Here is a 26,264-nt window from a genome sequence, read left to right as displayed (position 1 = left end):
ATTATGTGCCAGAAACTTTTCTGCACTTGAGGTACCAAGCAGTTAAACAAACAAGCCGTTTTCTCTCAATAGGAAATACAGGACATAAACAAATACATATAAAATAAATTATATAACGTGTAAGTGGTATATATTTTTTAAAAGTTAGAAATGTAGAATTGAGTTCATGATGCTGTTAATATTACGAGATCAAGAACAATATTTCTTATAAATTGGAAATTGATCATATACCAGAATAAAGTGAGGGAGTAACCCATGTGGATATTTTGGGAGAGAAGTTAAAAACACAAGTACAAGCACAACATCAGAAAAAAATAATAAAGTTACTAATATTCAGCTTCTGACATTAAAAATAAGATCAGGCAATAAGATTATAGATTGGAAAAACAGCCATTCTTAAGAGAGGAAAATATATTTCCTAAATTCTTTTTTTTTTTTATTTTTGCTGTTGTCCCAGATTTATTGAAAATAATATAGCACTGCAGAAAAAATTCAAACAGGTTCCCAAGGCATTTTGAAATTCATCGCAACTGTAGGCTGAATGACCTGCAGGTTGGACAGACTGCCGAAGTCCAAAAGCTTCAGCATTTCCTTAGTGTCAGGATCCACCTCAATTATCTCCTGATCCAGGGCTGAGACCTCAGGAACGTAATTGTCTCTCCTTTCTCTCTCCTCCTCCTGAAGTTTGATGGAGATACCTCTTACAGGGCTTCTCTGAATCCGCTTCATCAGATGCGTGACGTAGCCTGCTATTTTGTTGCGGAGCTTCTTGCTGGGGATAATGGCGCTCTCCTCGCACACGCGCTTGTTCGTGTGGAAGTGGTTGTCCAGGCGCGTGTAGTACTTCTCTATGATGACCCGGGCCGCCTTCTTCATGGTTTTGGTGCGAATGCGGCCCATGTTGGCGGGTCCTTGGTAAAAGAGCTATTTCCTAAATTCTTTTAACTTTTGTTTAGACATATTAAAGGTCATGATGATTGACTATTAGAGTATAATTCTATAATAACCCTCAGTTACCATTGTCTGTTGAGTGTGGCTAAGAACTATATGTAATGGCGTAGTCAGTCCTTTGATTACGTTATTTTAACACGGTTGACTTAAAGAATGAAGATTCTCTTGAGTGGACCTGACCTAATCAGGTGTGTCCTTAAAATTGACTGAGTTCTGCTTAGCAAAGAGATTTGAAGCATGAAAGAAGATCAACATGAAGGATATTTTCCTAGGTTGGTTCTGAACATGAAAAAAGTCATATGATAAGGAACATAAGCAACTTCAGGAAGATCAGAACATCCTCTGACTGACAGTTAAAAACAGTCTTACACCTGCAGAAACTTCAATCTTACAATTGCAAAGAACTGAAACTTACCAAACTCTGTGAACTTGGAAGTAGACCCTGAGCTGCAGACGAGAACATAGGCCCTCTGCCACTTTGATTCTAGCCTTTTGAAACTCTGATGAAAGAAATGAGCCATGCCATGCCTGGACCTACAGCACTGTGAGATAATAGATGGGTATTACGTTACGGTTCTAAGTTGCAGTGATTTGTTACAGAACATTAGAAAATGAGTACAACTGCAATAATAGAATTTTCTCCCTAGTGTAGACTATGACTACTGTTGCTTTAAGTCATGAGGCATTGCATTATAGGGACAGTTCTAAAAGTTTCACGCATTACATTATCTGGAAAGTTTAATGTACATTCCATTATACATCTAATAATTAGAAATAGAGAGGGGTATTATGAAAGTTTAAAATAGTACAATTGTCAAATTCTAAATTTAATTATTAAAATTATTAAATTATCAAATCAGAGTAAATGGATAATATATGGCAATAAAAATTCTTGCAAAAAATAATATTTTAGATTATGTATTATTATTATTACTATTTTTTTCAGATGGAATCTTGCTGTGTTGCCCAGGCTGGAGTGAAGTGGTAAGATCTCAGCTCACTGCAAGCTCCGTCTCCCAAGTTCAAGCAATTCTCTGCCTCAGCCTCCTGAGTAGCAGGGACTACAGGCACCCGCCACCACGCTCAGCTAATTTTTTTGTATTTTTAGTAGAGACGGGGTTTCACTGTGTTAGCCAGGATGGTCTCAATCTCCTGACCTTGTGATCCGTCTGCCTCAGCCTCCCAAAGTGCTGGGATTACAGGCGTGAGCCACTGCGCCCATTCAGTATTTTAATTATTAAAAATGGAGGTATTATGAAAGCTAAAAGGATATCAGAAGTGAATTGATAGACAAGAGTAGAGTAAATCAGACACTCAGGTTTATCAATATTTGAGGATTAAAATAATTTAAAATATCATATAATTGAGGTGTCTTAAATATAATTTTTTTTTTTCAGACTCTCCCTCTGTTGCCAGGCTGGAGTGCAGTGGTGCAATCTCAGCTCACTGCAACCTTCACCTCCCAGGTTCAAGTGATTCTCCTTGACCTCCCAAATAGCTGGGACTACAGGCATGCGCTTCCACACCCAGCTAATTTTTATATTTTTAGTAGCAACGAGGTTTCATCATGTTAGCCAGGATGGTCTCGATCTCTTGACCTTGAGATCCACACACCTTGGCCTCCCAAAGTGCTGGGGTTACAGGCATGAGCCACTGTGCTCGCTCAATAGAATTTATCTTGATAAAAATGTGCAGCTGTGGGATGAATGTTTCTCTGGATGGACCAGTATGAGGTCATTCCAAATAAGCCAGAACGTTCAGCGTGGTCACAGAGATAATTAGTTTTCCTGGGCTACCTTCGGCACCAATGTGAGTCACTAGCAGATATAATAGAGTCCCTGAAGCCAACTACCTCATAAATGAGAGTGGGTGAATTCGAAACCATGGGCTCTGACAAATCTAAACAAGACATGATCATATCTCCTCCTAACTAAATCTCCAAATGCTAGCAAAACATATAGTGAGCTACTGAATAAGGAATGTTACCTTTAAGATTAGTGAAACAAGAAAACGTTATAGAGGATCTAAGGACTCTTCTCAAACACCACCAAGTTACAGAGCCTCACCCAAACACTAGATGTGAAAGAACTATCTTAGAGAGGTGCAGGACATGAGGAGAACTATTAAAGATCAAGCATGTTTACTTAGAGAGGCTGAACATTACTTAAAGTGACTATTTATGTTATTATAGCCAGGCTAATGTTAGTTGATGAGATTGTGAGATTATTCTTTCTATGTATGGAAGGTAAGGATGTCTATAATAGTTATAGACAAAATAAAAAAGCTACATTGTTGCTGGGTATCCAAGTCGTAGTGTGAATAATTGTGTGATATCAATACATAAACACATTTATATACATGCAGACATATATAGACATACACGTTTACCTCAAAATCAATAATTATTGCACTCAGCTGTTTGGGTTGCTATAACAAACAAATACAATATGCTATGTTTGACTTCACAAAGATTTATTTCCTCCATCATTGGCAGCTGGGAAGTTCAAGATCAAAGTGCTGGCAGATTCAGTGTCAGGTGAGGGCTCTGTTCTTTCTTCACAGATACTCATTGTATCTTCACAGGATGGAGAGAAGAAATCAGAAATAACACTCCCTTACTTGCTGTAATAGTTTTCTTATAAGAGCACTAATCCCATTGTAAAGGCTCCACCCTCATGACCTAGTTACCTCCCAAAAGGTCTCTGTCCTAATTCCATTCCACTGAGGGTTAGGATTTCAACACATGAATTGTGGAAGGACACATACATGCGATCTGTAACAATTCTCTCTAGTCACATGTAAGTAATCTATATTCAATTTATGTTTTCACATACTTTTTTTCACATAGAAAATGTAGTGAATGAGCAGTGTGCTAGTTCAAGTTCTTACAGTTTATTATCTTTAAGTTTAGAAATCTTTCATATGTTGTTTACTTTGATAATTTATATGGCAATGAAAATTCAGGCAAAAATGTAAATAATCAATTCAGAAAATGCTAACCTGAGCAAGCCCTATCTCAAAATCATTATTGCATTACCTAATTATGTGTAAATGATACCTTCTCTGTTTATGAAAGAGAAGGTTGAAAGCAAAGCATATTTAGTTGTAGTCAGTCTTCAGAATTTTTTTTTTTTTTTTTTAAACAGAGGTGTAGGCAATGTCTAGTTTCTAATTCTGGTGGCATCTGAAGTCAGCACGGAGTTCTGCAGCTCATTAGAGTACTATACCAGTATGAGAGTTTATTTTTATTTATTTATTTATTTTTCCTTTTTCCTTGTTTCTAAGTCCGAGTGTTCTTATTTTCTACCTTGTCAGTACTGGACATAATAAGTGCTCCCAAATTTGGGGTTTTGGAAGGCAACCAGGGTAGCATTCCATTTCCTTAGCAATAAAACACTCACATGTTATCACTGAATAAGATGCCATTCCATCTATTTGTTAACCTGAAAGAAAAACTTAACATTTTTTAAATATATGCATGAAAAGATCAAGAATTTCAAGTTGGGAGGCAAAGCTCATATTTGTTCCCTACTTAATCATTCTTTATGAAGAATAAGATTTAAATATGTATTTAGGGTAGAATATAAAATCAGACACTAATTTTCTAAGATTAATTACATTTGAAAACAACTTTTGTTACAAATACAAATCAACATTTGTCAATTCATAACAAATAACCATTCACCATTGTATTTTCACATCTTAGTCCCACCTGGAATTTATTTCATCCTTGGATAACAGAATTTGGAAAAGTGTTATTCCACTTTCAGGAAGATTTTTTTTTTTTTTTTTTTTTTTTTTTTTTTTGAGACAGAGTCTCACTCTGTCGCCCAGGCTGGAGTGCAGTGGTGTGATCTCAGCTCATTGCAAGCTCCGCCTTCTGGGTTCACACCATTCTCCTGCCTCAGCCTCCTGAGTTACTGGGACTACAGGCACCTGCCACCATGCCCAACTAATTTTTTTTATTTTTTTTATTTTTTATTTTTAGTAGAGACAGGGCTTCACTGTGTTAGCCAGGATAGTCTCGATCTCCTGACCTCGTGATCCACCTGCCTCGGCCTCCCAAAGTGCTGGGATTACAGGTGTGAGGCACCGTGCCCGGCCAGGAAGATTTTCATACTGAGAAAAATGTTTTATAAATCAATTAAAAATTATTTTTTCTCTATGTGTTTCTATTTCTGTTCCTTAATATCCCTATAGTGGTATCCTAAAATTCAATAATTTAAGTAGGTAGAAGACATCTTTTAAATTTTAATTTATATTTGTACAACAAGATAAGACCCTCCTTATTGCAATATCAATAGGCCTCAATGTTTGATTTCAAATAACAGTTTCATACCCAAATCAATAAGTGGCTATTTTGTATATTCGGAATTCATCCCAAGAATATAAATTTATTCTCAAATGTATATATTGAAAATGATAGAGAACAGTAGGAGATTTTTCTATCACATAAAATGTCCTAGTTCATTAATATGGTCAATATGTTGTCTCAGTGGATATGTTTTTCCTATTACAATATACAGTGAAAATAGCCTATAATATTAATTTATCAAAATATATTCAAAGGTTGATTAGATATAATTGTGGCCTAGAGGTGCATGTTGGAGGGCAGACTTACATGTAAAATAAATAATTGGTGGAATGCTTGTATACATCCATGTCAAATAAAAGGTAGAGAATAAACAGAATACTGGGCAATAGGAAACAGAGAGAGTTAAAGAAAAGGACAAGAACTATTGACCGTGTAAAGTGTAACAAATTGGTTGGTCTAGGTTGTTTTCCTACTCTCACAACCTATATCAGATTTTTTGTTTGTTTGTTTGTTTGTTGTTTTTTGTTTTGTTTTGTTTTGAGACGGAGTCTCGCTCTGTCGCCCAGGCTGGAGTGCAGTGGCCGGATCTCAGCTCACTGCAAGCTCCGCCTCCCGGGTTTACGCCATTCTCCTGCTTCAGCCTCCCAAGTAGCTGGGACTACAGGCGCCCGCCAACTCGCCCGGCTAGTTTTTTGTATTTTTTAGTAGAGACGGGGTTTCGCCGTGTTAGCTAGGTTGGTCTCGATCTCCTGACCTCGCGATCCACCCGTCTCAGCCTCCCAAAGTGCTGGGATTACAGGCTTGAGCCACTGCGCCCGGCCGCTATATCAGATTAAACAATCGATTTTTATTGATTTCTCTTCCTAAACATTTTCAAATCAGTCTCTATCTTTCTCATATACCATTTGCCAATTATAAGCTTTCCTGAACTTGCCACCTCTTATCATGATAAAGTGTCAGGGACCAAGTTTACTCTTCCACCTTAAAGAATTAAAAAAAAAAAAAAAAAAAATAGATAAAATACCTGAAGTTAATGTTCTTAGATTTTGGATCACATGCAAGGCATGGCACTGAGAACTGAGAGAAAAATTCCACACAAGTGGAATCATATGATCGCTCCATCTTACTGACCATAGGCAGTTTCTAGGAAAAAACACAAGAAACTCAAATAGAGGCTAGCTGTATTTCTTGGTTGAGGAACTTCAGAGTTCAGGGAAATCAAGAGGACTAGAATTCACAGGCCAGAGACCAAACAGAGGGAGGAAAGAGAGAACTGTGGAGACATGCAGTGTTTCCCTCAAGTCTACAGCTGAGTACTGAGTTCAGGAAAACACTACCAGACATAGAAAAATCCCTGGAATTTATATAATATCAAGTAGAGTATTCCCTGTAAATTATACAGGGTCAAAGATCATTCACATTCCCACCAGCCAAAATGAAAAGAGCTTTTAATACACAAGGTTGAGTCTACAAAATATTAAAGACTCTCTAATGGGGCCATGTGAGTCCTAGATGAAAAGCTATCCTGAACTCCCGTAAACAAGGTTAAAAATGTGTCTTGACTGGTACAAGATGGTATCGTATTGTGGTTTTGATTTGCATGTCTCCAATGATTAGTGATAATGAGCATTTTTTTTTTCACATATTTGTTGGCTGCTTGTGTGTCTTCTTTTCAGAAGTGTCTGTTCATGTCCTTTGCAAATTCACGTCCTTCATAGCAACATGGATGCAGCTGGAGGCCATAATTTTAAATGGAATAAGGTAGAAATGGAAAACCAAATACTCCATGTTCTCACTTATAAGTGAGAACTAAACATTGAGTACACATGAACATAAATATGGGAACCGTAGATGTTACGGACTACTAGAGCGGGGAGGAAAGGAGGAGGACATGGGCTGAAAAACTGTCTATTGGACACTATGCTCACCACCTACGTGACTAGATTCATGCCCCAAGACCTCAGCATCACACAATATACCCATGTAACAAACCTGCACATGTACCCACTGAACCTACAATAAAAGTTGAAATTATTTTAAAAATATGCCTTGAAAGGTTCGAATTGCTTTTAAGTAACTCAACTCCATTCCAGAACAAAGCCCAGAAATATTTGAAGGAATACAAATAATTTAAATACAAGACCCAGATAAGTTACAAGTAAAAGATTAGGCAAAATATTCCGTGCAAATATTAATAATAAGAAAGCCAGAGTTAACAAATGAGTATCAAGTTTATTTCTTTTTTCTGAATCTTTGGAAGAATATTGTAATTAAGCTCAAATCCTCCTGTTTTATACAGCTAAAATTCTTCTTGCAGAAACATGTTTTTCTAAAGTAAATTTATTATTAGATTCCCTGGATATATGGGTAACATATATATTATACTTGCAGAAATTCTGAGTAAATTGATATTTTTAATACTTTCCTGGCAATGCCAATCAACAACTACCAGCAGTGTGAGGATGTCATTATTTTGGTTAAAAATGTTTAATAGCTTTCCACCTCTTACAGAACAAAATATAACCAATTTTTATGCTACACATAATTCTTTAAGGCACAATCCATGCTTATCTCTGTGGTACTTTCTTCTTACAGTATTTCTCTTAATACCATCAATATCGAAATATATATATAATTCCTGATTCATAGGACTAACTGACAGAGTAGATTAGTTGTTTTTAAAATTGTTTATTAAATTATTGAAAAGCAAATAAAATAAGTTGATGTTATGATTAGATATAAGGCAGAAAGTTGAGAATGTGCTCAATTAATAGTTATAACATGTCCACTATTTACAGACATTACTCTGGGGACTGAGTGTACAGTGGTGATAAAACAATCCAATTCCCTTCACTTATAAAACTTACATGTTAGAAGGACCAGATTAAAAATGGCAAACTAGAAAGCTCCAAGCCCTTTCCCCTCAACAGGGAAATCAAACAGCAAGCAAAAGCTGGCTAATATATGAGCCAGCTGCCTTGTGGGAGCTCTGGAAGACAGTACAAGATCCATAGCAAAGCCACCTAGTGGGAGCTCTGGAAAACAGTCAGAGATACACAGCAACCAAAGGAATGGCCAATCAAGAGAAAGCCACATTCAAAATAGGAGGAAAATTTATGGTATTTTCACTCACTTTTGCCCTACCCGTTTCTCTATACAGTGTGGTCTTTGTCTGAAAGACATAGAAGCCCAGTTCCCAGTTTCCATCCTTGAACTGGAGGCAGCATAGGGGACATTATTGGCAAAGTTCTCATTTGTCTTGGTGATGCTTAAAGGACTGGTGTATGTTTTGCCTCTCTCAGAGATCAGGTAGCAGAAAGTGGTTGAATGCAATGGGTTTTGTTCGTAAAAACTGCAGGGAAAAGAAGATCCACAGATATGCGAGAAAAGATATGGTTGGTGGAGATATACATTAGACCATCTAAAGTCACAAGGAGTGAGTGGCACCGATGAGGCTCTTTGGGAGTTCCGGGATAATTAAAAGCAACCATATGTACAAGGTATTAGAAAAGCCACAAGTATGTCCAGACAGGACAAATTTTTCAGAAAAGACCTGAGAAGACCTTAAGCTTTTCTTATTAGCTGCTCCAAAGTTTCAGAACATGTCCTATTACTTAGTAAAGAAGTTCCCTAGCGTGGAATATGTCTGCAAAGACCGAGAAAGGTGGCATTTTTTTTTTTCTTTTTTTTAAAAAAAATGTTCAACCTTTCCGTGCTTCTACGTTTTTATATCTGTCTTGAAATAGTATATATATTTGGTTTATTCATTAACTCTGATGATCCTTTTCACCTTTAATATGTATGTATATTATTATTTATTTTGATAAGTGATAAATTTTGACCATTTTATTTCTGTCCTAAGTAGTTTTGTGATTGTTTTGCTTTATTTCATGATGCTGATGATGATTTGGTATTTTCCCCTTTACTTTAGTGTCCTCTTTTGTGTTGTTTAGATTTTTCTTCTTTTTGTTTGGTTTACCTTTATTAACTGTGTTTCCTAGGTGAGAGAGCCTCAAGGTGACTAACTGTATCTGGTACTTGCTTCTTCTGCAAAGAACCAAAATAATGAGTAGGTAATTGTACTTTGAATAGATCATTTATCATAGAATGTTAGAATTTAACATAGAAGTGACAGGAAACATCAAAAGCAAAGAAGCAAAGGGAAGCAAGGCATCCCTGCAAGGCCGGGATTGGCTGAGAACCTGGAGAATTTAGCTTCTCCAGGTTCAGAGGTTCTCTGCATTAGAGAATGCAGAAAAATGGTAAGGGAGAGGCCCCAGTGGTCCAAATTCTCACTGTGGACTCCTGCAATTGTAGCCATGAGAGAGGTCCTGTACCCTCAAGAGACCTGAGATTAACATAGGGAGTTGCCTGGAGACCATCAATGACATTGCCTCAGAGAGAGCTCACAACAGGTCCAACAAACCCCTGAGCCTTAAGAAGCTACAGCATGAGCTGGACGTAGTGGCTCATGCCTGTAATCCCAGAACTTTGGGAGGTTGAGGCAGGCAGGTCACAAGGTCGGGAGCTCAAGACCAGCCTGTTCAGCATGGTGAAACCCCGTCTCTACCAAAAACAATACAAAAGTTAGCTGGGCATGGCGGTGCGCACCTGTAATCCCAGCTACTCAGGAGGCTGAGGCAGGAGAATTGCTTGAACCCGGAAGGCAGCGGTTGCAGTGATTCAAGATCGTGCCACTGCACTCCAGCCTGGGTGACAGAGCAAGACTCTGTCTCAAAAAAAAAAAAAAAAAAAAAAAAAAAAAAAAAAAAAAAAAAAAGAAAGAAAGAAAGAAAAAAAGAAAACAAAAGAAACTACAGCATGATGCCATCTTGAGAGCCCAGTCACCATCAGACTGCATCCTACCTTGGCCCAAGAGTCCCTGCACTTCACATTTCTGGAGCCTCATTGACATTTCCTGCCCACAGCTGCAACTGCAAGGAGTGAGGTGGGAACCACCAGCAGCAACCCTGCCTCTCCCAACAGAGAGGCAGCCAAAGATTTTCATATGCCCTAGGACAAATTCTACTGCCTACAACTTCTGCCACCCCTGTAGTCTACTGAGAGCTCAAGTATAAGCAGGAATATGCCCTTCCCCCACACCAAACCACTGCCTATAGCTTCTTCTGCTTAAAGCAACCCTGCATTTCCCAGTGGCAGAGTTTCAGTGTTGCTACTGCTGCCCACATCTGAGCATTCTGCCAAAGGGCCTGGAGATTTCTCTGCCCTACATACCACAGCCAGCTCCTGCATACACCACTAGGAAGTGGGGAGGAATGGGTAAGGAGAAATCCACTCAATCTAGCTGTCTAGCTCCTCCCTCACAATACCTGAGCAAGACATCTGGGAGCCTAGAGACAACCAGCTTAGTCCACTCTTGGCACCTGAATACTCCTTCCAGTGACTGGAGTTGGGTTTACCCAAACAGTTGCTATCACCACATCTGGTACTCACCTGCATGGACCACCAGTAGGTCTAAGGACTGGCCCTCCCAGCCTGTCACAGCCATCACCAACACCAGCATGGACAATTTGGGTCCCAGAGGGTTGTCCCAACACTGCTATTGTGATTGCCCACACCACACCTGCTTCCCAGAGACCCAAGAACCCTTTCAGGTGCTTGGCCCACCACTGTTTTTTCTGGCAATTGAGCAAGCCACCTTGGTACCTTAGAATTGGCCTCTCTGGACCTGCTAACACAAGTGCCAGCATACACCACCCTGACACCCAATGACAGGCACGCACATGGCTGCCACCACTGGGGTCCCAAAACTGGCCCACCTGGCATCCTAGTTCCCAGCAACTTCACCATAGACTCTACTAACAACCAACCAACCCTAAGCCACCAGGTAACTCACAAAGACATCATATGATGCTGTTTGCAGCCAAATAAATCATATAGAGACTGCACTACAAAGTACACCCAGAATCAAAGCCAACATGTTCTACTCAACCAACACCATAGACTCATCTTCAGGAAAATGTCCTCCCATACAAAAGCCAATTCAGAAAAAAATATTGGAACAAAAGACTGATAAACCAGATGCACAGATATCAATGTGAATACACACGAAAGACGAAAAAACAAGGAAGTATGTCATTTCTAGAGAAGCACAATAATTCTCCACCGACATATCCCAATCCAAAAGAAATGTGTAAAATCCTGGAAAAAGAATCAGAAATATTGGTGTTAAAGAAGCAGAGTGAGATACAAAAGAATGCTGAAAAACAATACAAATAAACTAAAAAAAAAAATAGGATATGAATAAGATATTTACCAAAAATATAGATATCTTTTAAAAATATGGAACTGGAGAATTCATTAAACAAAACACAAAAATGCATTCAAAAGCATCAACAATAGACTAAGCAGAATAAATAATCATAGAGAATGTGAAAACAGTTCTTTTGAAACAAACCACTCAGGTGAAACTAAAGACAAAAGAATAAAAAAGAATGAGCAAAGAGTATTTACATGTAGGACACCATAAAGCCGCAAAATATTCAAATATTCAGTGTCCCAGAAGGTGAAGAATAAACAAACGGGTTAGAAAACCAATTTAATGAAATAATAGATAAAAACTTCCCAAGTCTAGCAAGATAATTTGACATTCAGATATAGCAGGCTAAATGATATCCAAATAGATAAAATTCATAAAGTTTTTCTCCATTGCACATTATAGTCAAACTGTCAAACATGAAAGACAAAGAATTCTACAAACAGCAGGAGGAAAGCATTTAGTCACTTATGAAGAAACTAATAGCAGACTAATAGCAGATTTCTCAGCAGAAATTTTACAGGCTAAGAGAGAATGACATGATATAAGTTATATAAGAAACAAAACAAAGCTGTCAGCAAAGGATATTGTACCTAGCAAAGTTATCCTTCATAAATGAAGGAGAAATAACGTCATTCCTGTAAAAGCAAAAGTGCAGAAAATTCATCACCATTACATCAGCACTACAAGTGCTTAATGGAATCCTATACCTGGAAGCGAAAGATTGACACCTATCATCATGAAAACACACACAAATGTAAAATCAACTGGTAGAGAAAACACAAATAAGAGAAAAGACTCAAATATTGCCACTGTAGAAAACCACTAAACCACAATGCTAAACAATAAGAGAGAAAGAGAAGAAAAAATATATACAAAACAACCAGAAATTAATTAATACAATGTCAGAAATACACTACCCTGGCACCCAATGCCAATCTCATATTAACAACAATCTTGAATATAAATGAATGAAACTTCTGATTAACAGATATAGACTGAATGGATAAAAAATGACTGTATTTGTCCATTTTCACACTGCTGTATAGAACTTCCCTGAGACTGGGTAATTTATAAAGGAAAGAATCCTGCATGGCTGGAAAAGCCTCAGGAAACTTAGAATCATAGTGGAAGGGAAAGCAGACACCTTCTTCACAAGGCAGTGGGAGAGAGAGAGCATGTGAAGGAGGAACTGCCCAACACGTAAAACCATCAGATCTTGTGAGAACTCACTCACTATCATGAGAACAGCATACGGAAAACTGCCTCCATCATTTAATCACCTCCCACCAGGCTCCTCCCTTGACATGTGGGGATTAAAATTCAAGATGAAATTTGGGTGGGGACACAGAGTCACACCATATCAATGACAGGATTATATGCTGCCTATAAGAAACTCATATCACTTTTAAAGATGCACAAACTAAAAATAAAGGGATATTTTTAAAATTCCATGTTAATGGAAACACAAAGTGAGCCAGAGTAGATATACTTACATCAAATAAAACAAACTTGACATCAAAAACAGTAAAATGAGACAAAAAAGATGATTCTATGTGATGATAAAAGGATCAATTCAGCAAGAGGCTATGACCATTCTGAAAATCTATGCACCCAGCAAAGGAGCACCCAGATAAATAAAGGAAACATTATTAGATCTTAAGGGAGTCAACGACTCCAATACAATAATAGTTGGGGACTTCAACACCCCATTTTCAGCATTAGACAGACAATCTAGAGAGAAAATTAACAAAGAAATTTTAGAATTACACTACACACTAAACCAAATGGACCTAAAAGACATTTACAGAACATTTTATTCAATAACTACAGAATACACATTTTTATCATCAGCACACGGAGCACTCTCCAAGACAGATCATATGTTAGGACACAAAATATCTTCATTTTTAGTTCTTATTTTTAAAAATTAAAATCATATCAAGTGTCTTCTCAAACTACAATGGAATAAAACTATAAATCAATAAAAATAACTTGGGAAATTGTACACATGCATGGAAATTAAACAACGTGCTCTTGAATGGCAATTTGGTCAAGGAAGAAATTAAGAAAAATATGAAAAAAAAGTCTTGAAACAAATGAAAATCAAAACACAAAATACAAAACCTATAAAATACAGCAAAAACAGGGCTAAGAAGGAAGTTTATAGCAATACATGCCTGCACCAAAAAATAGAAACATTTGAAATAAGCAATCTAACAATGTGCCTCAAGAAAATAGAGAAGCAAGAACAAATCAAAGCCACACTAAAAAAAAAAAAAAAAAAAAAAAAAAAAAAATCAGAGTGAAACTAAACAAAATAGTGACTCAAATACAAAGAATTCGTAAAATGAAAAATTGTTTCTTTTGAAAATATAAAGAAAATCGATAAACCAGTTGCTAGGTTAACCAAGAAAAAAGAAGAGAGAAGGCCAAAATAAACAAAAGCAAAATGTAAAAGAAGACATTACAACTGATAACACAGAAATATAAAAGTTAATCAAAGACTACTGTGAACAAGTCTACATAAACAAACTTTCAAAAAAGAAGTTACACCAATTACCCTCAAACTATTCCAGGAAATTGAAGATGAGTGAATTCTTCCCAACTCATCCTGTGAAGCAAACGTTGCCCCAATACTAAAGCCAGACAAGGACACAATAAAAATAAAGAAAAAAAAAAACCTACAGGCAAGAAAATATCCTGATAAACTTAGATGCAAAAATGTTCAACAAAATACTAGGAAACAGAATCCAATAGTACATGAAAACAATAATATACCATCATAATGTGGGATTTATCCCAGGGAGGCAAAGATGATTCAACTTACCTCAATCAATAAATGTGATATGTCACATTAACAGAATGAAGAACAAAAGACATATAATAATCTCAATAGATGCAGAGAAAGCACTTGATAAAGTCCAACCTCCTTTTATGATAAAAACCCTCAACAAACTAGGTATTAAAGGTACATACCTCAATCCAATAAAGACCATGTATGACAAAACCACAGCTGACATCAAACTGAATGGGTGAAAGCTGAAAGCCTTTTCTCAAAGAAATGAAACAAGACAAGAATGCCTGCTTTCATCACTCCTACTCAACATAATACTGGAAGTCCTAGCCAGGGCAACCAGGCAGGAGGAAAATACACACACACACACACACACACACACACACACACACACACACGGCGTCCAAATTGGAAAAGACAAAGTCAAATTGACCCTCTTTGCTGATGATACGATCCTCCATCTAGAAAAAAATAAAAATTCCACCAAAAAACTATTAGATCTGGTTAACAAATGTATTAAAATTACAGGATACAAAATCAATGTACGAAAATTAGTAGCATTTCTGGGAACCCATAATAAACTGGCTGAGAAATAAATTAAAAATGCAAGAGTAGAGAATGGACGATCAGATGGGGCATATGGAAAAGGAGGACACGCCCTGCACCTAGACTTCTGCACTGACTGAGGAAGTTAACAGGCTTGTGCCAGGAGAAGGATTATAACCCACGCCCCACATTCCTCTACCTGACCTAACAGAGACCTCCACACCCACTAAAAAGCAAACACTGTTGGGTTCAAAGGAAGACCTTGCACCTTTTGGTATGCTGGAAAAACTGATCCCACAGTACCTTCTGTCAGAGGAGAATGTAGCTGAGGTACATTCATCTTGATGAATCTATGTACTCAGAAATGTTGATCCAGGATCCATCTTCAGACTTAAGGTGGCTCTTGACCTCCCTCTGCTGCCTGCTGGTGCTGGCCAGTGCAGGAAGCAGACCCTATTTCCACCCCTTGTCCGAACAGCTAGTCAACTATATCAACAAACCAAACACTACGCAGCAGGCCGGGCACAACTTCCACAGAATGGAATGAGCTACCTGAGGAGGCCGTGTGGTACAGGCAGATCCAAGCTGGGCAGATCCAAGCTGCCCCAGAGAGTTCAGTTTTCTAAGACATAAATCTGCCTGAAAGCTTTGATCCACAGTAACAGTGGCCAGACTGACCTCAGAGAGATCAGAGACCAGGGCTCCTATGGCTTTTGCTGGGCTTTGGGGGCTTTGAAAGCCATCTCTGACTGGATCTGCATCCACCCCAACAGGGGGCAGGGGAGGGAGTCATATAGAGGTTTCCACGGAGGACAAGCTCACCTGTTGGTGTGGGGACGGCTGCAATGGTGGTTATACCAATGAAGCTTGGAACTTCTGGACAAGAAAAGGCCTGGTTTCTGGTGGCATCTATGACTCTCATGTAGGTTGCGGACCTTTCCCCATCCCTCCTTCCCTGTGAGCATCACATCCATGGCTCCATATGTGGGGAAAGGAGACTCCCCCAAGTGCAGCAAGACCTGCAAACCTGGCCAGATCTACAAAGAGGGCAAGCACTATGGATGCAGTTCTTACCGTATCTCCAACAGCACAAAGGACATCATGGCCAAGATCTGCAAAAATGACCCAGTGGAGGAAGCCTTCTCTGTGTATTCGGATTTCCTGCTGTACAAGTTCAAAGAACACCAAGATGATGGAGGCCATGCCATCTGCATCCTGGGCTGCAAAGTAGAGGACAGCATGTCCTACTGACTGGTTGCAAATCCCGGAACAGGGACTGGGTAATAATAGCTTCCTTATTTTTTAAATTTTATTTTAAGTTCAGGGGTACACGTGCAGGTTTGTTACATAGGTACACTTGTGTCATGGAGGTTTGTTGTGTCGATTATTTCAACACTCAGATATTAAGCCTAGTACCCATTAGTTATTTTTCCTGATCTCCTCCCTTCTCCCACTCTCTTCCCTGCAACAGTCCCCCGTGGGTGTTTTCCCCTCTATGTGTCCATGTGTTCTCATCATTTAACTTCCACTTATATGTCTATCAACGATAGACTGGATAAAGAAAATGTGGTACATATACACCATGGAATACCATACAGCCATAAAAGTGAACAAGGTATTGTTCTTTACAGGGACATGGATGGGGCTGAAGGCCATTATCTGTGACAATAACTTTTTCAAAATCCTCAGAGGACAAGATCACTATGGAATTGAATCGAAGTGGTGGCTGAAATTCCACACACTGAGCAGTACTGGGAAAAGATCTAATCTGCTGCAGGCCTGGCTGGCCATTCCTGGGGGAGTCTTTCCCTGAATATAGTCAGGGATGGGGGTGAGATGGAGGTAGAAGTGTTTTTTTATTTTTTGAGTTCACATAAGATACAAGTCTGAGACAGGGCCTGAACTGGATTGGTTCTAACCTATCCATGACCCACCAGAGCTATCTTCCAATAATACACACCAAATCGCGGATACCTCCCAGCTCATTCAGTGGACTGACAGTCATAGTGCAGACAGTTAGACCACATAAGCCACTGATGCAAGCGCCATGTGTTTTTTTCCAAAAGACTAGTGCTGTAGGTAGTGCCTGCTGCCCTGGCTCTGGCTGCATTCCCCCACTCCCCCACCGCCTCCTCTACCTATGCATCTTCAGAGAGCAAGACAGAGACCCAGTAATGAAAAGTGGAGATTTTAATGAGATGACAAATTCTCCAGTGTGAACAGTACCTCTAAGCAAGCAGCTTTCCACATTTGTGACAAGTTCAGAGGCGATATGATGGTATGGTAACCCTTTGGAGAAAGTCACATTCTCCCAGGGTTCCTGCACCTATCGAGTTTTGCAATGTCAGAAACTATCTCTGGTCTTGTCCCTGGCATGATTCCTTTTTAGTAGGAGTTTTATTTTTGTGCACCTCAGCCAATCATGTGAATGAACAAGTTTAATAGTTGAAGAAACTATACTAGTTTTACAGATTGCTTCCTAATGTCGTGGCTTAAACCAAAACTGAGTGGTTACAGTCTGCTTCTGACCTGCTGACCACAATGAAACTAGTTTTAGAGAAACTATCTTTTACTTTTTTTTAAATTACTGCTTAATTCTGTCAAGTTAATAAGACATGTCTGTGCCAATAAAATCTTTCTCCTTCAGAAAAATTTAAAGAATGTAATCTCGTTTTCAGTAGCTTAAAAAAAAAAAATTACCCAGGAATAAATTTTACCAAGGAGGTGAAGATCTCTGTGAGTAAAACTATACAAACCTACTGAAAGATGTTGAAGATGACACAAACAAATGGAGATACACTCCATGTTCATGGATCAGAATAATTAATATTATTAAAGTGACCATACTGCTCAATGCTATCTGCAGATTCAGTGTAATCCCTATCAAACTACCAATGCTATTTTTCACAGAAATATTTTTAAAAATCCCCAAATTTGTTTGAAACCATAAAGGAGCCCAGATAGACAAAGCTATTCTGAGAAAAAAAGAAGAATGTTGGAGGCTTCACACTATGTGACTTCAAAATGAATGACAAAGCTATAGTAACCAAAACAGCATGATATTAGTATAAAAGAAGACATATACACTAGTGGAACAGAATTGAGAACCCAAAAGTAAAGCCACATACTTACACCCAGCTAATTTTTGACAAATGTACCAAAGACACACGCTGGGGAAAAAATGCTCTTTTCAATAAATGGTGCTGGGAAAATTGAATATCCATATCCAGAAGAATGAAACTGGACCCCTGTATCTCACCATATACAGCATTCAACCCAAGTTTGATTAAAGACTTAAATGTAAGACCTGAAACTGTAAAACTACTAGAAGGAAACCTAGGAAAAATGCTTCAGGACATTGGTCTAGACAAATGTTTTATGACTAAGACCTCAGAAGTACAGATAACAGAAACAAAAATAGATAAATGAGATTATATTAAATTTAAAGTTTTCTGCACGACAAAAAAAAAAAAAAAAAAAACAAAAACAGCAGAGTGAAGAGATAAACTGTTCAATGGGAGAAAATATTTGCAAAATAGACATTCAACAAGGGACTAATATCCAGAATACGTAAGAAACTCAAACAACTCAATAGTAAAATACCAAATAATTCCATTACAAAATTGACAAAGGACATGAATAGACATTTCTCAAAAGAAGACATACAAATGCTTAATAGGTATGTAAAAAAATACTCTACTTCACTAATTATCAGGGAAATGCAAGTCAGAACTACAATTAGATATCATCTTAGCCAGCTATAATAGATATTATTAAAAAGATAAAAATAACAGATGCTGGCAAGGATGCAGAGAAAGGGGACTCTTATACACTGTTGGAGAAATTGTAAATTTGTACAACCACTATGGAAAACAGTACAGACATTTTTCACAAGAAAAAGAAAAACCTAAAAACCTACCACGTGATCCAGCAATTCCAAGGCTGGGTAATTATCAAAAGAAAAAGAAATCAATATATCCAAGAGATACCTTGCACTTCCATGCTTATTGCAGCACTATTCCCAATAGCCAAGATATGGAATCAATGTAAGTGTCCATTAATAGATGAATGACTAAAAATATGTTATACATACCTAATAAAAAATTATTCAGCCATAAAAATGAATGAAATCATGTTATTTGCAGCAACATGGATGGAACTAGAGGTCATTATGCTAAGTAAAATAAGTTAGTCACACAAATGCAAATATCATATGTTCTCACTCTTATGTGAGAGCTAAAACCATGGATTTCATGGAAATAGAGAGTGGAATTATAGATACCAGAGGCTAGTCAGGGCAAGTGAGAGGGAGAGGTAGATGAAGAGAGGTGAGTTAATGGGTACAAATATACAGTTGGATAGAAGGTATGAGTTCTAATATTTGCTGGCATAGTAGGGTGACTAAAATTAGCAGTAATATATTGTATATTTCAAAGTAGCAAGAAGAAATGATTTGAACTGTTTCCAACACGTACAAATGAGAAATACTCAAAGTAGTGAATATCCCAAATACTCTGACTTGATGATTACATATTCTATGCATGTAACAAAATATAACATGTACCCAATGAATAAGTAAAATGTTATGTGTCAATTAAATAACCATGTTTCAAAAATCATATCCATAAATAGTTTAAATCAGTTAAACCAATCCAAACTTGGCTATGTACAGTATTTGTTAGGTAACAGATTCTTTTTTAAAAAAAATGACTCTCAAGAAGGACTTAATCCAATGAACAAGCATATAAAAATTTAAACAATGATATTAGGCAATATAAAGCTACTGTGAATTTATAGTAGTAATCAATGGTAGAGCTGGGGTAAATTAAAATTATTATTAAAACAAAAGTTTTAATAATAAAACTTTTGTTAAAATGATAATTTGATATGTTATTGATGCCACACAGCATCAATAACTTTTGTCTGGAGGTGGATGAGTAGAAGGAGTTTAAAATATAGAACCTATGAAAAAACTGCAAGGAACCTTGAGTAACCTGTTTTGGTTGAAGAGTGTGTGTGTGTGTGTGTGTGTGTGTGTGTGTATCTGTGTGTGTGTGTGTGTGTGTTTGCAGTAGTCCTAATCAGAATAGTAGATAGTGGTAGCAGTAATAGTAGTAGCACTGTTTAATACTTCTATTACTAGTAGATTTTAAAGTTGATAGGAAAAGAAAAAGGATTTTTTTTTGGCATATTGATGAATATTTACTTTTATATTTAATGGGTAACCAATAAAATATTTGAACCCGGGAGTACAAATTACAGTAGAGTCATTCATGACTCTATTATGTGGGAAAAATTAGAAAAGCTAAAATTAAATGGGAGAAAAATAATTTAAGAGATCTTTGAGACAGTCCAGGACAGAAAGAGGCTCTGTCAGTTTGGAACACAGATATGGGGACTCAAAAACTAGGACAAAAAGTTTTCAAGACATATGATGAAGGTAGAAATCTATGGAAATTGTCATCTGTTTTGATACTGAGAGAGTTTTGTCTTGAGGATAGAAGAAATGAAAACTGACTAGCCTGAGATATGGAACTCATGATAGATTAACTATATCACCAACTTACCAGACTTTAGAGAAACAGAACACACACACAGACACTTGCGTACCCAGGCTCTGTCCTTGTGCATTTCATTGGTAGAATGTCAAACAGGCATCCAAACAAATATATAAATTGCATTTTAACTCTATAGTTTCTTAAAGGGAATTCTCTTATTGAACATTACCAATTCTCAAACTCTTTTTTAGGAGAAGAGCTTGTTATATTATGAAAAAAAGGTGTTGAATTGGAATAGTGCTACAGAATTAAATATTATATAAGTAAATCAGCACATTTGTTTATTTTAGGTATAAGGCAAGGTGATGAGGTAGTCTTGAGCAGCTTGAGTTTGAAATGCCTATAAGTATGGTATTTCTGCAATCAGTTTTTTCTTTTGGTAGATCATGATTTGTCAAGAAATCTCAACAAAGAGACAGGAATATAAATTTTTATTTTTCTATGTTGAGGAGTAGCTGATGCTAGAGGATGGGAGGTAGTTTGAAATGTTAACACAGGCAGTGTCTATTCCATTTAATATTGATCAAATTGCCTTCTCTGACTAAAGACTGAGTTATGTTTTCACCTATTCCTGTGAAACCAAAGCCATAATCAAGAATTATATGAATCAGAGCTTCCTCTTTCTCTGCTAACTTACACTGCTGTTACACAAGCCTATGGCTAAAGATAGAGGGATTCAAATTTGGAAACACAAACTTTATCAGAAGAGGTGAATCACCACTTTTAATTTCTCCTACTTTGTGCTTTGGGTTTGCACATTTTTTTAAGTCAAAAATAAATAATTCACAGCTTTGTCTGGCCAATCAGTACAGTTTCTTAAAATTCAATTATATTAAAAAAAAACCTATAGGACAACTGGAGGGTTGTGAAATATCTTCTGTTTTACATTTAGATTTAATATATGGATATTTTATAGAATTTTTAACTTTTAGCACTCCTTTGTAACTATTATTACATTTGGTAATAAATATCTATGTACAATATGAATTTAAAAGTCAAAATTTAAGTTAAAATTCAGGTTTTATCCCAAAATCGTTGCAACCACAATGTAGAAAATGTTCAGATTGTTGTTTCCTTAAGAAAATAACAAAAATATCTTAAACTAATAGCTGATTTCGGCTTAAAATTCAATACAAAATGAACCTTAGTCTTTTAATGCTTTATTAAAGTTTTATGTACATAAGCTGTTTGTTCATGAATTTCACATCTGGCTCTCCTGGATACTCTTTTAATTCTATGGTACAGAAATAATCTTTATTCCCAGTTGGTAAGTGTGTTTCTTTACTAATAATAAAGAAACTATCAATTAAATTTGAGAAATTAATTCAATTAAAGAAATTTTTAATAATGAAGAAATGCACATACACATTAATGCACATTAATAATAATAAAGATTATTAATAAAGAATTGTATTCCCAATTGTTATGTGCATTTCTATTTTGAGATATGTTGTGATCTTTTTCCGGTTTATACATGTTCTTGACAAGATCATATGATTTCTGACACAAGTTGGTTAAGAAGGCTGAAGCTTAGGAATGATTGAACATATTCATTGTATCTCAGAAAACAGAAATGCATAAATTACTTTCTTGTCTCTTTAAATTAAATTATATGCAGCAAAGAATTCTGTGTTGAGATTCAGGCAGTCCACAGGATCTCATTTCTCTAATTAGTTACCTTGGTCCTGCTACTGCAGCCATGGCATCCATCCATAAGCAATCATTGCAATCAAAAAATGAGTTTCTTTTTGAATGTCAGGCATATTAGCCAAGACATTTCACTAACAGAATAGAAGAAATATTGGAAAAATAGAGGAAATGTAAAATTTATATAAGCAAAAGTATCTGATATAGATTTATTTTAGGCAATTTACTCTTCTTAAATATCTTCTAAAGCATTTTAAGGTGACCTCAGGAATTGATATTAAATTAAGAACGTGTCTACATATGAAAAACAGAGAGAGAGAAAATATTTGCCTTTATTTAAATGTTGGTATCATTACCAAATTAAATTTGTTCCCCTTACTGCTTATGTCTATCTACATTTACATATCCATTTCTATATATCTTTATCATACCTACAAAATTATCTATTTACCTCTGTATTTACATATAGTTTTGTAGGGGTAAGCATTTACAAACTGTTACAAGTTTTAATTAAGATTTTAATTTGCATGTTGCATTCAGCTAAAAATCTTCTCTGTTGCAAGAGTCACTGTACGATTTCCCTCAATATTTATATTCTTAATAATATAATCACTGGTGTTTAGCTAAATACTTTACTTGCAGAAAATAATAATAAGTTTTTTAGCCCTGGTGGTCCAGGTTTGTCAGGAGCTATGAAGTTTGAGAAGTAGGAGCAGACTTCTTGCCAATTATATTAAAAGAGAAATGGTAGAAAAACTGTCTTAAAAAATCTATGTGTGCTGGTTTCTTCTTATGACCTTTAGCTGAGTTCTACAGAAATATATTCTTGGTCTTGGACCAGCCTATATTTAAGCAAATATGGAAAAGTATGGATTTTGGCTAAGTTAGAAGCTGTCTGCCCATGACCCGCAATCAGAGTTGACAGTGCATCACCATATGAAGCACTTTAATATATCCACTAATTTTGTACCCCAAATTGAAGCAATTAAAAGTATTGTTGTGATGCTGCAGATTTAGCAGGATGTTACTGGTGTTCCACTTAATAAAGGCTGCGAGCTTCCTATTCAAAATAGGATTAAGGAACTTGCTATCTTAGCTAAACTCTTTAAGATGGCCCAAAGGTAGCTGCTATTAAATTGGGATGCAGTGTTCCAGGCCAAGAGTGAAGCAGGGGCCAATAACTTATAATAAGTAAATAAATAAATAAATAGAAATACAAACAAAAATCTATAGGATTAAAGAGAGTATCTAGGTAAGTTTATCTGTGATAACACACATGTGGGATACTGTGTCTTTGTTGTCTAAAGTGTCTGAGTTTGTTATCCTTCCATAGACAACTAATGTACCATGTGAATTTAATAAGATACCCAATTGGTGCCCTGATTTGTTTAATTCCAGCACAAAAGTATAGTCCATTATTCTCTATATTCACATTTGCAAAGAAAGACCAGAAAATCTTTTTGTCTCATAATATGGGCAGTTTAAATTACAGGCTATATAATGAGAAAGAGCAAAGTTCTGCTACTCATGAACTAGTTCATGTCTGCAAGGCTGTTTACAAATCTTTTTTTTTAATCCAAAGATACTATTGAGCAATACTTTTGCAATCTGTTTTCCATTGGTTTAGGTTTGATTTTTTACGTGAAGGGTTTTGCACACTAAGAGCTTACCATTAAAGGAATTTATCTATCAATTTTCTAGTGTACTGATGATAAACTGGATTTCTATGACTCTAAATCTCCTTCAAATTTTAAAAATCCTAATGAATCATACAGTTTATGTGGATGTCAGATGTAACAATATTTTCGAAATGCTAGTATTGAGGAAAAGTAGTGAGTGATTTACTTCATTCTAGAAATCAGATTATTTAGTTACTTTTTCCTATTACTCTACCCTAAGTAAAAATTCAGGCATAAAGAAAGGAAAAATTGATTTGAGACTAAAAAGGATTAGAAGCATACTTAAGAAGTATAAGTAAAATAAACCACAAAGCAAAAGTGTGCTTTGCATGTGGAAGGAAAAACTACATTTATTATTATTATTATTATTATTATTATTATTTTTTTTTTTTTTTTTTTTTTTGAGACGGAGTCTGGCTGTGTCGCCCAGGCTGGAGTGCGGTGGCCGGATTTCAGCTCACTGCAAGCTCCGCCTCCCAGGTTCACGCCATTCTCCTGCCTCCGCCTCCCAAGTAGCTGGGACTACAGGCGCCCGCCTCGTCGCCCGGCTAGTTTTTTGTATTCTTTAGTAGAGATGGGGTTTCACCGTATTAGCCAGGACGGTCTCGATCTCCTGACCTTGTGATCCGCCCGTCTCGGCCTCCCAAAGTGCTGGGATTACAGGCTTGAGCCACCGCGCCCGGCCATTTATTATTAATTTTAACAATGATGGTAACTGATAACGACCAACTAAGTTAGAATATCAGGTTGAAAATGTAGCAGATATAAAATTAACAGTAAAATAATATTTACAAGTAATTAAGAATTATAGAAGTACTTTAATGTGAAAACATTTAATTAAGCAGTTTAAAATAACATTGGGGCAAATGTTTGTTAATAGGTTGGTTAAGAAAGACCACAAAACTGCAAGATGGGGCATGAAAGTTGGGTAATTAATCACTTGTGTCCAAAGACATGTTACTTAGTGTGTTTTAATCTCTGATTTTCTTGTAGTCATAGTATTGGTCTCTTGAATTTAAATGTGAAAGAAAGATGGAAGATTATTTTTCTCTACAACTGTTTGCAAATAAAATATCAGTATCAGTGAGACTGAAAGCAAAACAAATATATTGTTAACAGATCATGGATGAATCTTAAACTAACTTGTAAATCAAAATAACATTATAAAATAAAAAAGACAAGTAAGATATATATATCAGCTAATTCCATTAAATTTTATTGTTAGGTGCAGTGTGTAAGATACCTAAAATAAAAACCTCATTTTGTTCTTAAGTTTATAGTCCAGTCAGAAATACAGACAGTAAACAAGCATTTACAAAAGTGTTATGACAAATACTAGCCATCTCCTAAGTTCTCTTAGGAGAAGAGTTTTGGCTTGAAAATTGAATAGGAACTGTATTTGAAAAGGGTGGAAGATGAGATTGGTCATGGGAAAGAAGAGGTGGAGAAAGGTATTCTTGGTATAGTTAAGAATGGAAACCAACATTGGAAGATAATGGAGAAATACTACTTTGCAAGAAAATTCAGTGATGCTGCAGGGCAGAAACATGTAGTCCTTGGTGGGAACTGGTGAGACATGAGGCAAGAGAGAAAAGCAGTGGCAGATTATAAACAATCAATGTAATATTTAGAGGAAATTTAAAACAAGTAAGTGAATAACAAAACTTAAGTTCACACAGGAAGCATTTTAGAGTAGAATGTACAGGCATGGAATTGAATTATTATTGATAATTATCAAGATAATGGATTTGTGTTAAATTTTGTAGATTTCATCTTAACTAAACCCCATTATTAATTCAAATATCTTACTTATACAGTGTTTACTTCCAGAGACAAAAATTTATTCCAGATATTTAGGCTTATAGCATCTATCATTATGTCTTAGGTTCAGTACAGGAAAACCAAGTGAGCAAGTATTGTTGGAGCTCACAAAAGACCAGAGACTAGAAAGCCATTTGAAACCTAGGCAGATTCTCTTTCTCTGTTTCTGTCTGTCTCTCTCTGTCTCGCCAGCAAACCATTCTTGACCCCAGCACACATACAGATACATAGACACACACACACATGGTTTCTATTCAGCTTTGTTCTGGATATCTTCTCCGTTCTACTACCAGTCTCTAGCAATATACTTCTATAATACATAGACCAAGATAGCAGATTTAGCCCCAGAGTCAGAATTTCAATATTAGAAAGGCAGTGTTACAATCAGAATGGGAAATCTGCTATTGAGTCTGCATAACATTTTATGTAAGTTTGAGAGAATGTGCATGGGAGGATCTGTTGACTAGAACTCAGGGCAAATTGCTAATCACCACCATCAATTACTCCCAAACAGTTAATCACTCCCTACCAATTAATCACATCATGATGAATCCAAATATGTGTGCAGTGTTCTCCTTCGCTGAATCAGGCAGGGCTTATGGCTTATTCAAATGGATAAAATGCAGTGGAACCGATATTTTGCACATTCCATGCTTGGACCTTAAGGGGTTTT

General features: G+C 36.5%; 1 protein-coding gene and 1 pseudogene across 1 annotated transcript; one reads left to right on the top strand and one right to left on the bottom strand.

The window, feature by feature from the left end:
• Window positions 1–492: 492 nt before the first annotated feature.
• LOC104663104 (40S ribosomal protein S17-like) lies at window positions 493–901 on the bottom strand. Its single transcript, XM_010364240.2, has one exon. The coding sequence runs from the start codon at window positions 898–900 to the stop codon at window positions 493–495; it is 408 nt and encodes a 135-aa protein (XP_010362542.2). The 5' UTR covers window position 901.
• Window positions 899–16,653, top strand: LOC104663103 (annotated as a pseudogene).
• Window positions 16,654–26,264: the final 9,611 nt, after the last annotated feature.

Source organism: Rhinopithecus roxellana, chromosome 2, assembly GCF_007565055.1.
Source record: "Rhinopithecus roxellana isolate Shanxi Qingling chromosome 2, ASM756505v1, whole genome shotgun sequence".
Taxonomy (NCBI): domain Eukaryota; kingdom Metazoa; phylum Chordata; class Mammalia; order Primates; family Cercopithecidae; genus Rhinopithecus; species Rhinopithecus roxellana.
Note: the sequence above shows the minus strand (reverse complement) of the source record. Positions and strands in the feature narration are given on the sequence as shown.

What these genes read in the sequence shown, in the direction of transcription:
- LOC104663104 (XM_010364240.2), bottom strand. Translation starts at nt 900, where the DNA reads ATGGGCCGCATTCGCACCAAAACCATGAAGAAGGCGGCCCGGGTCATC.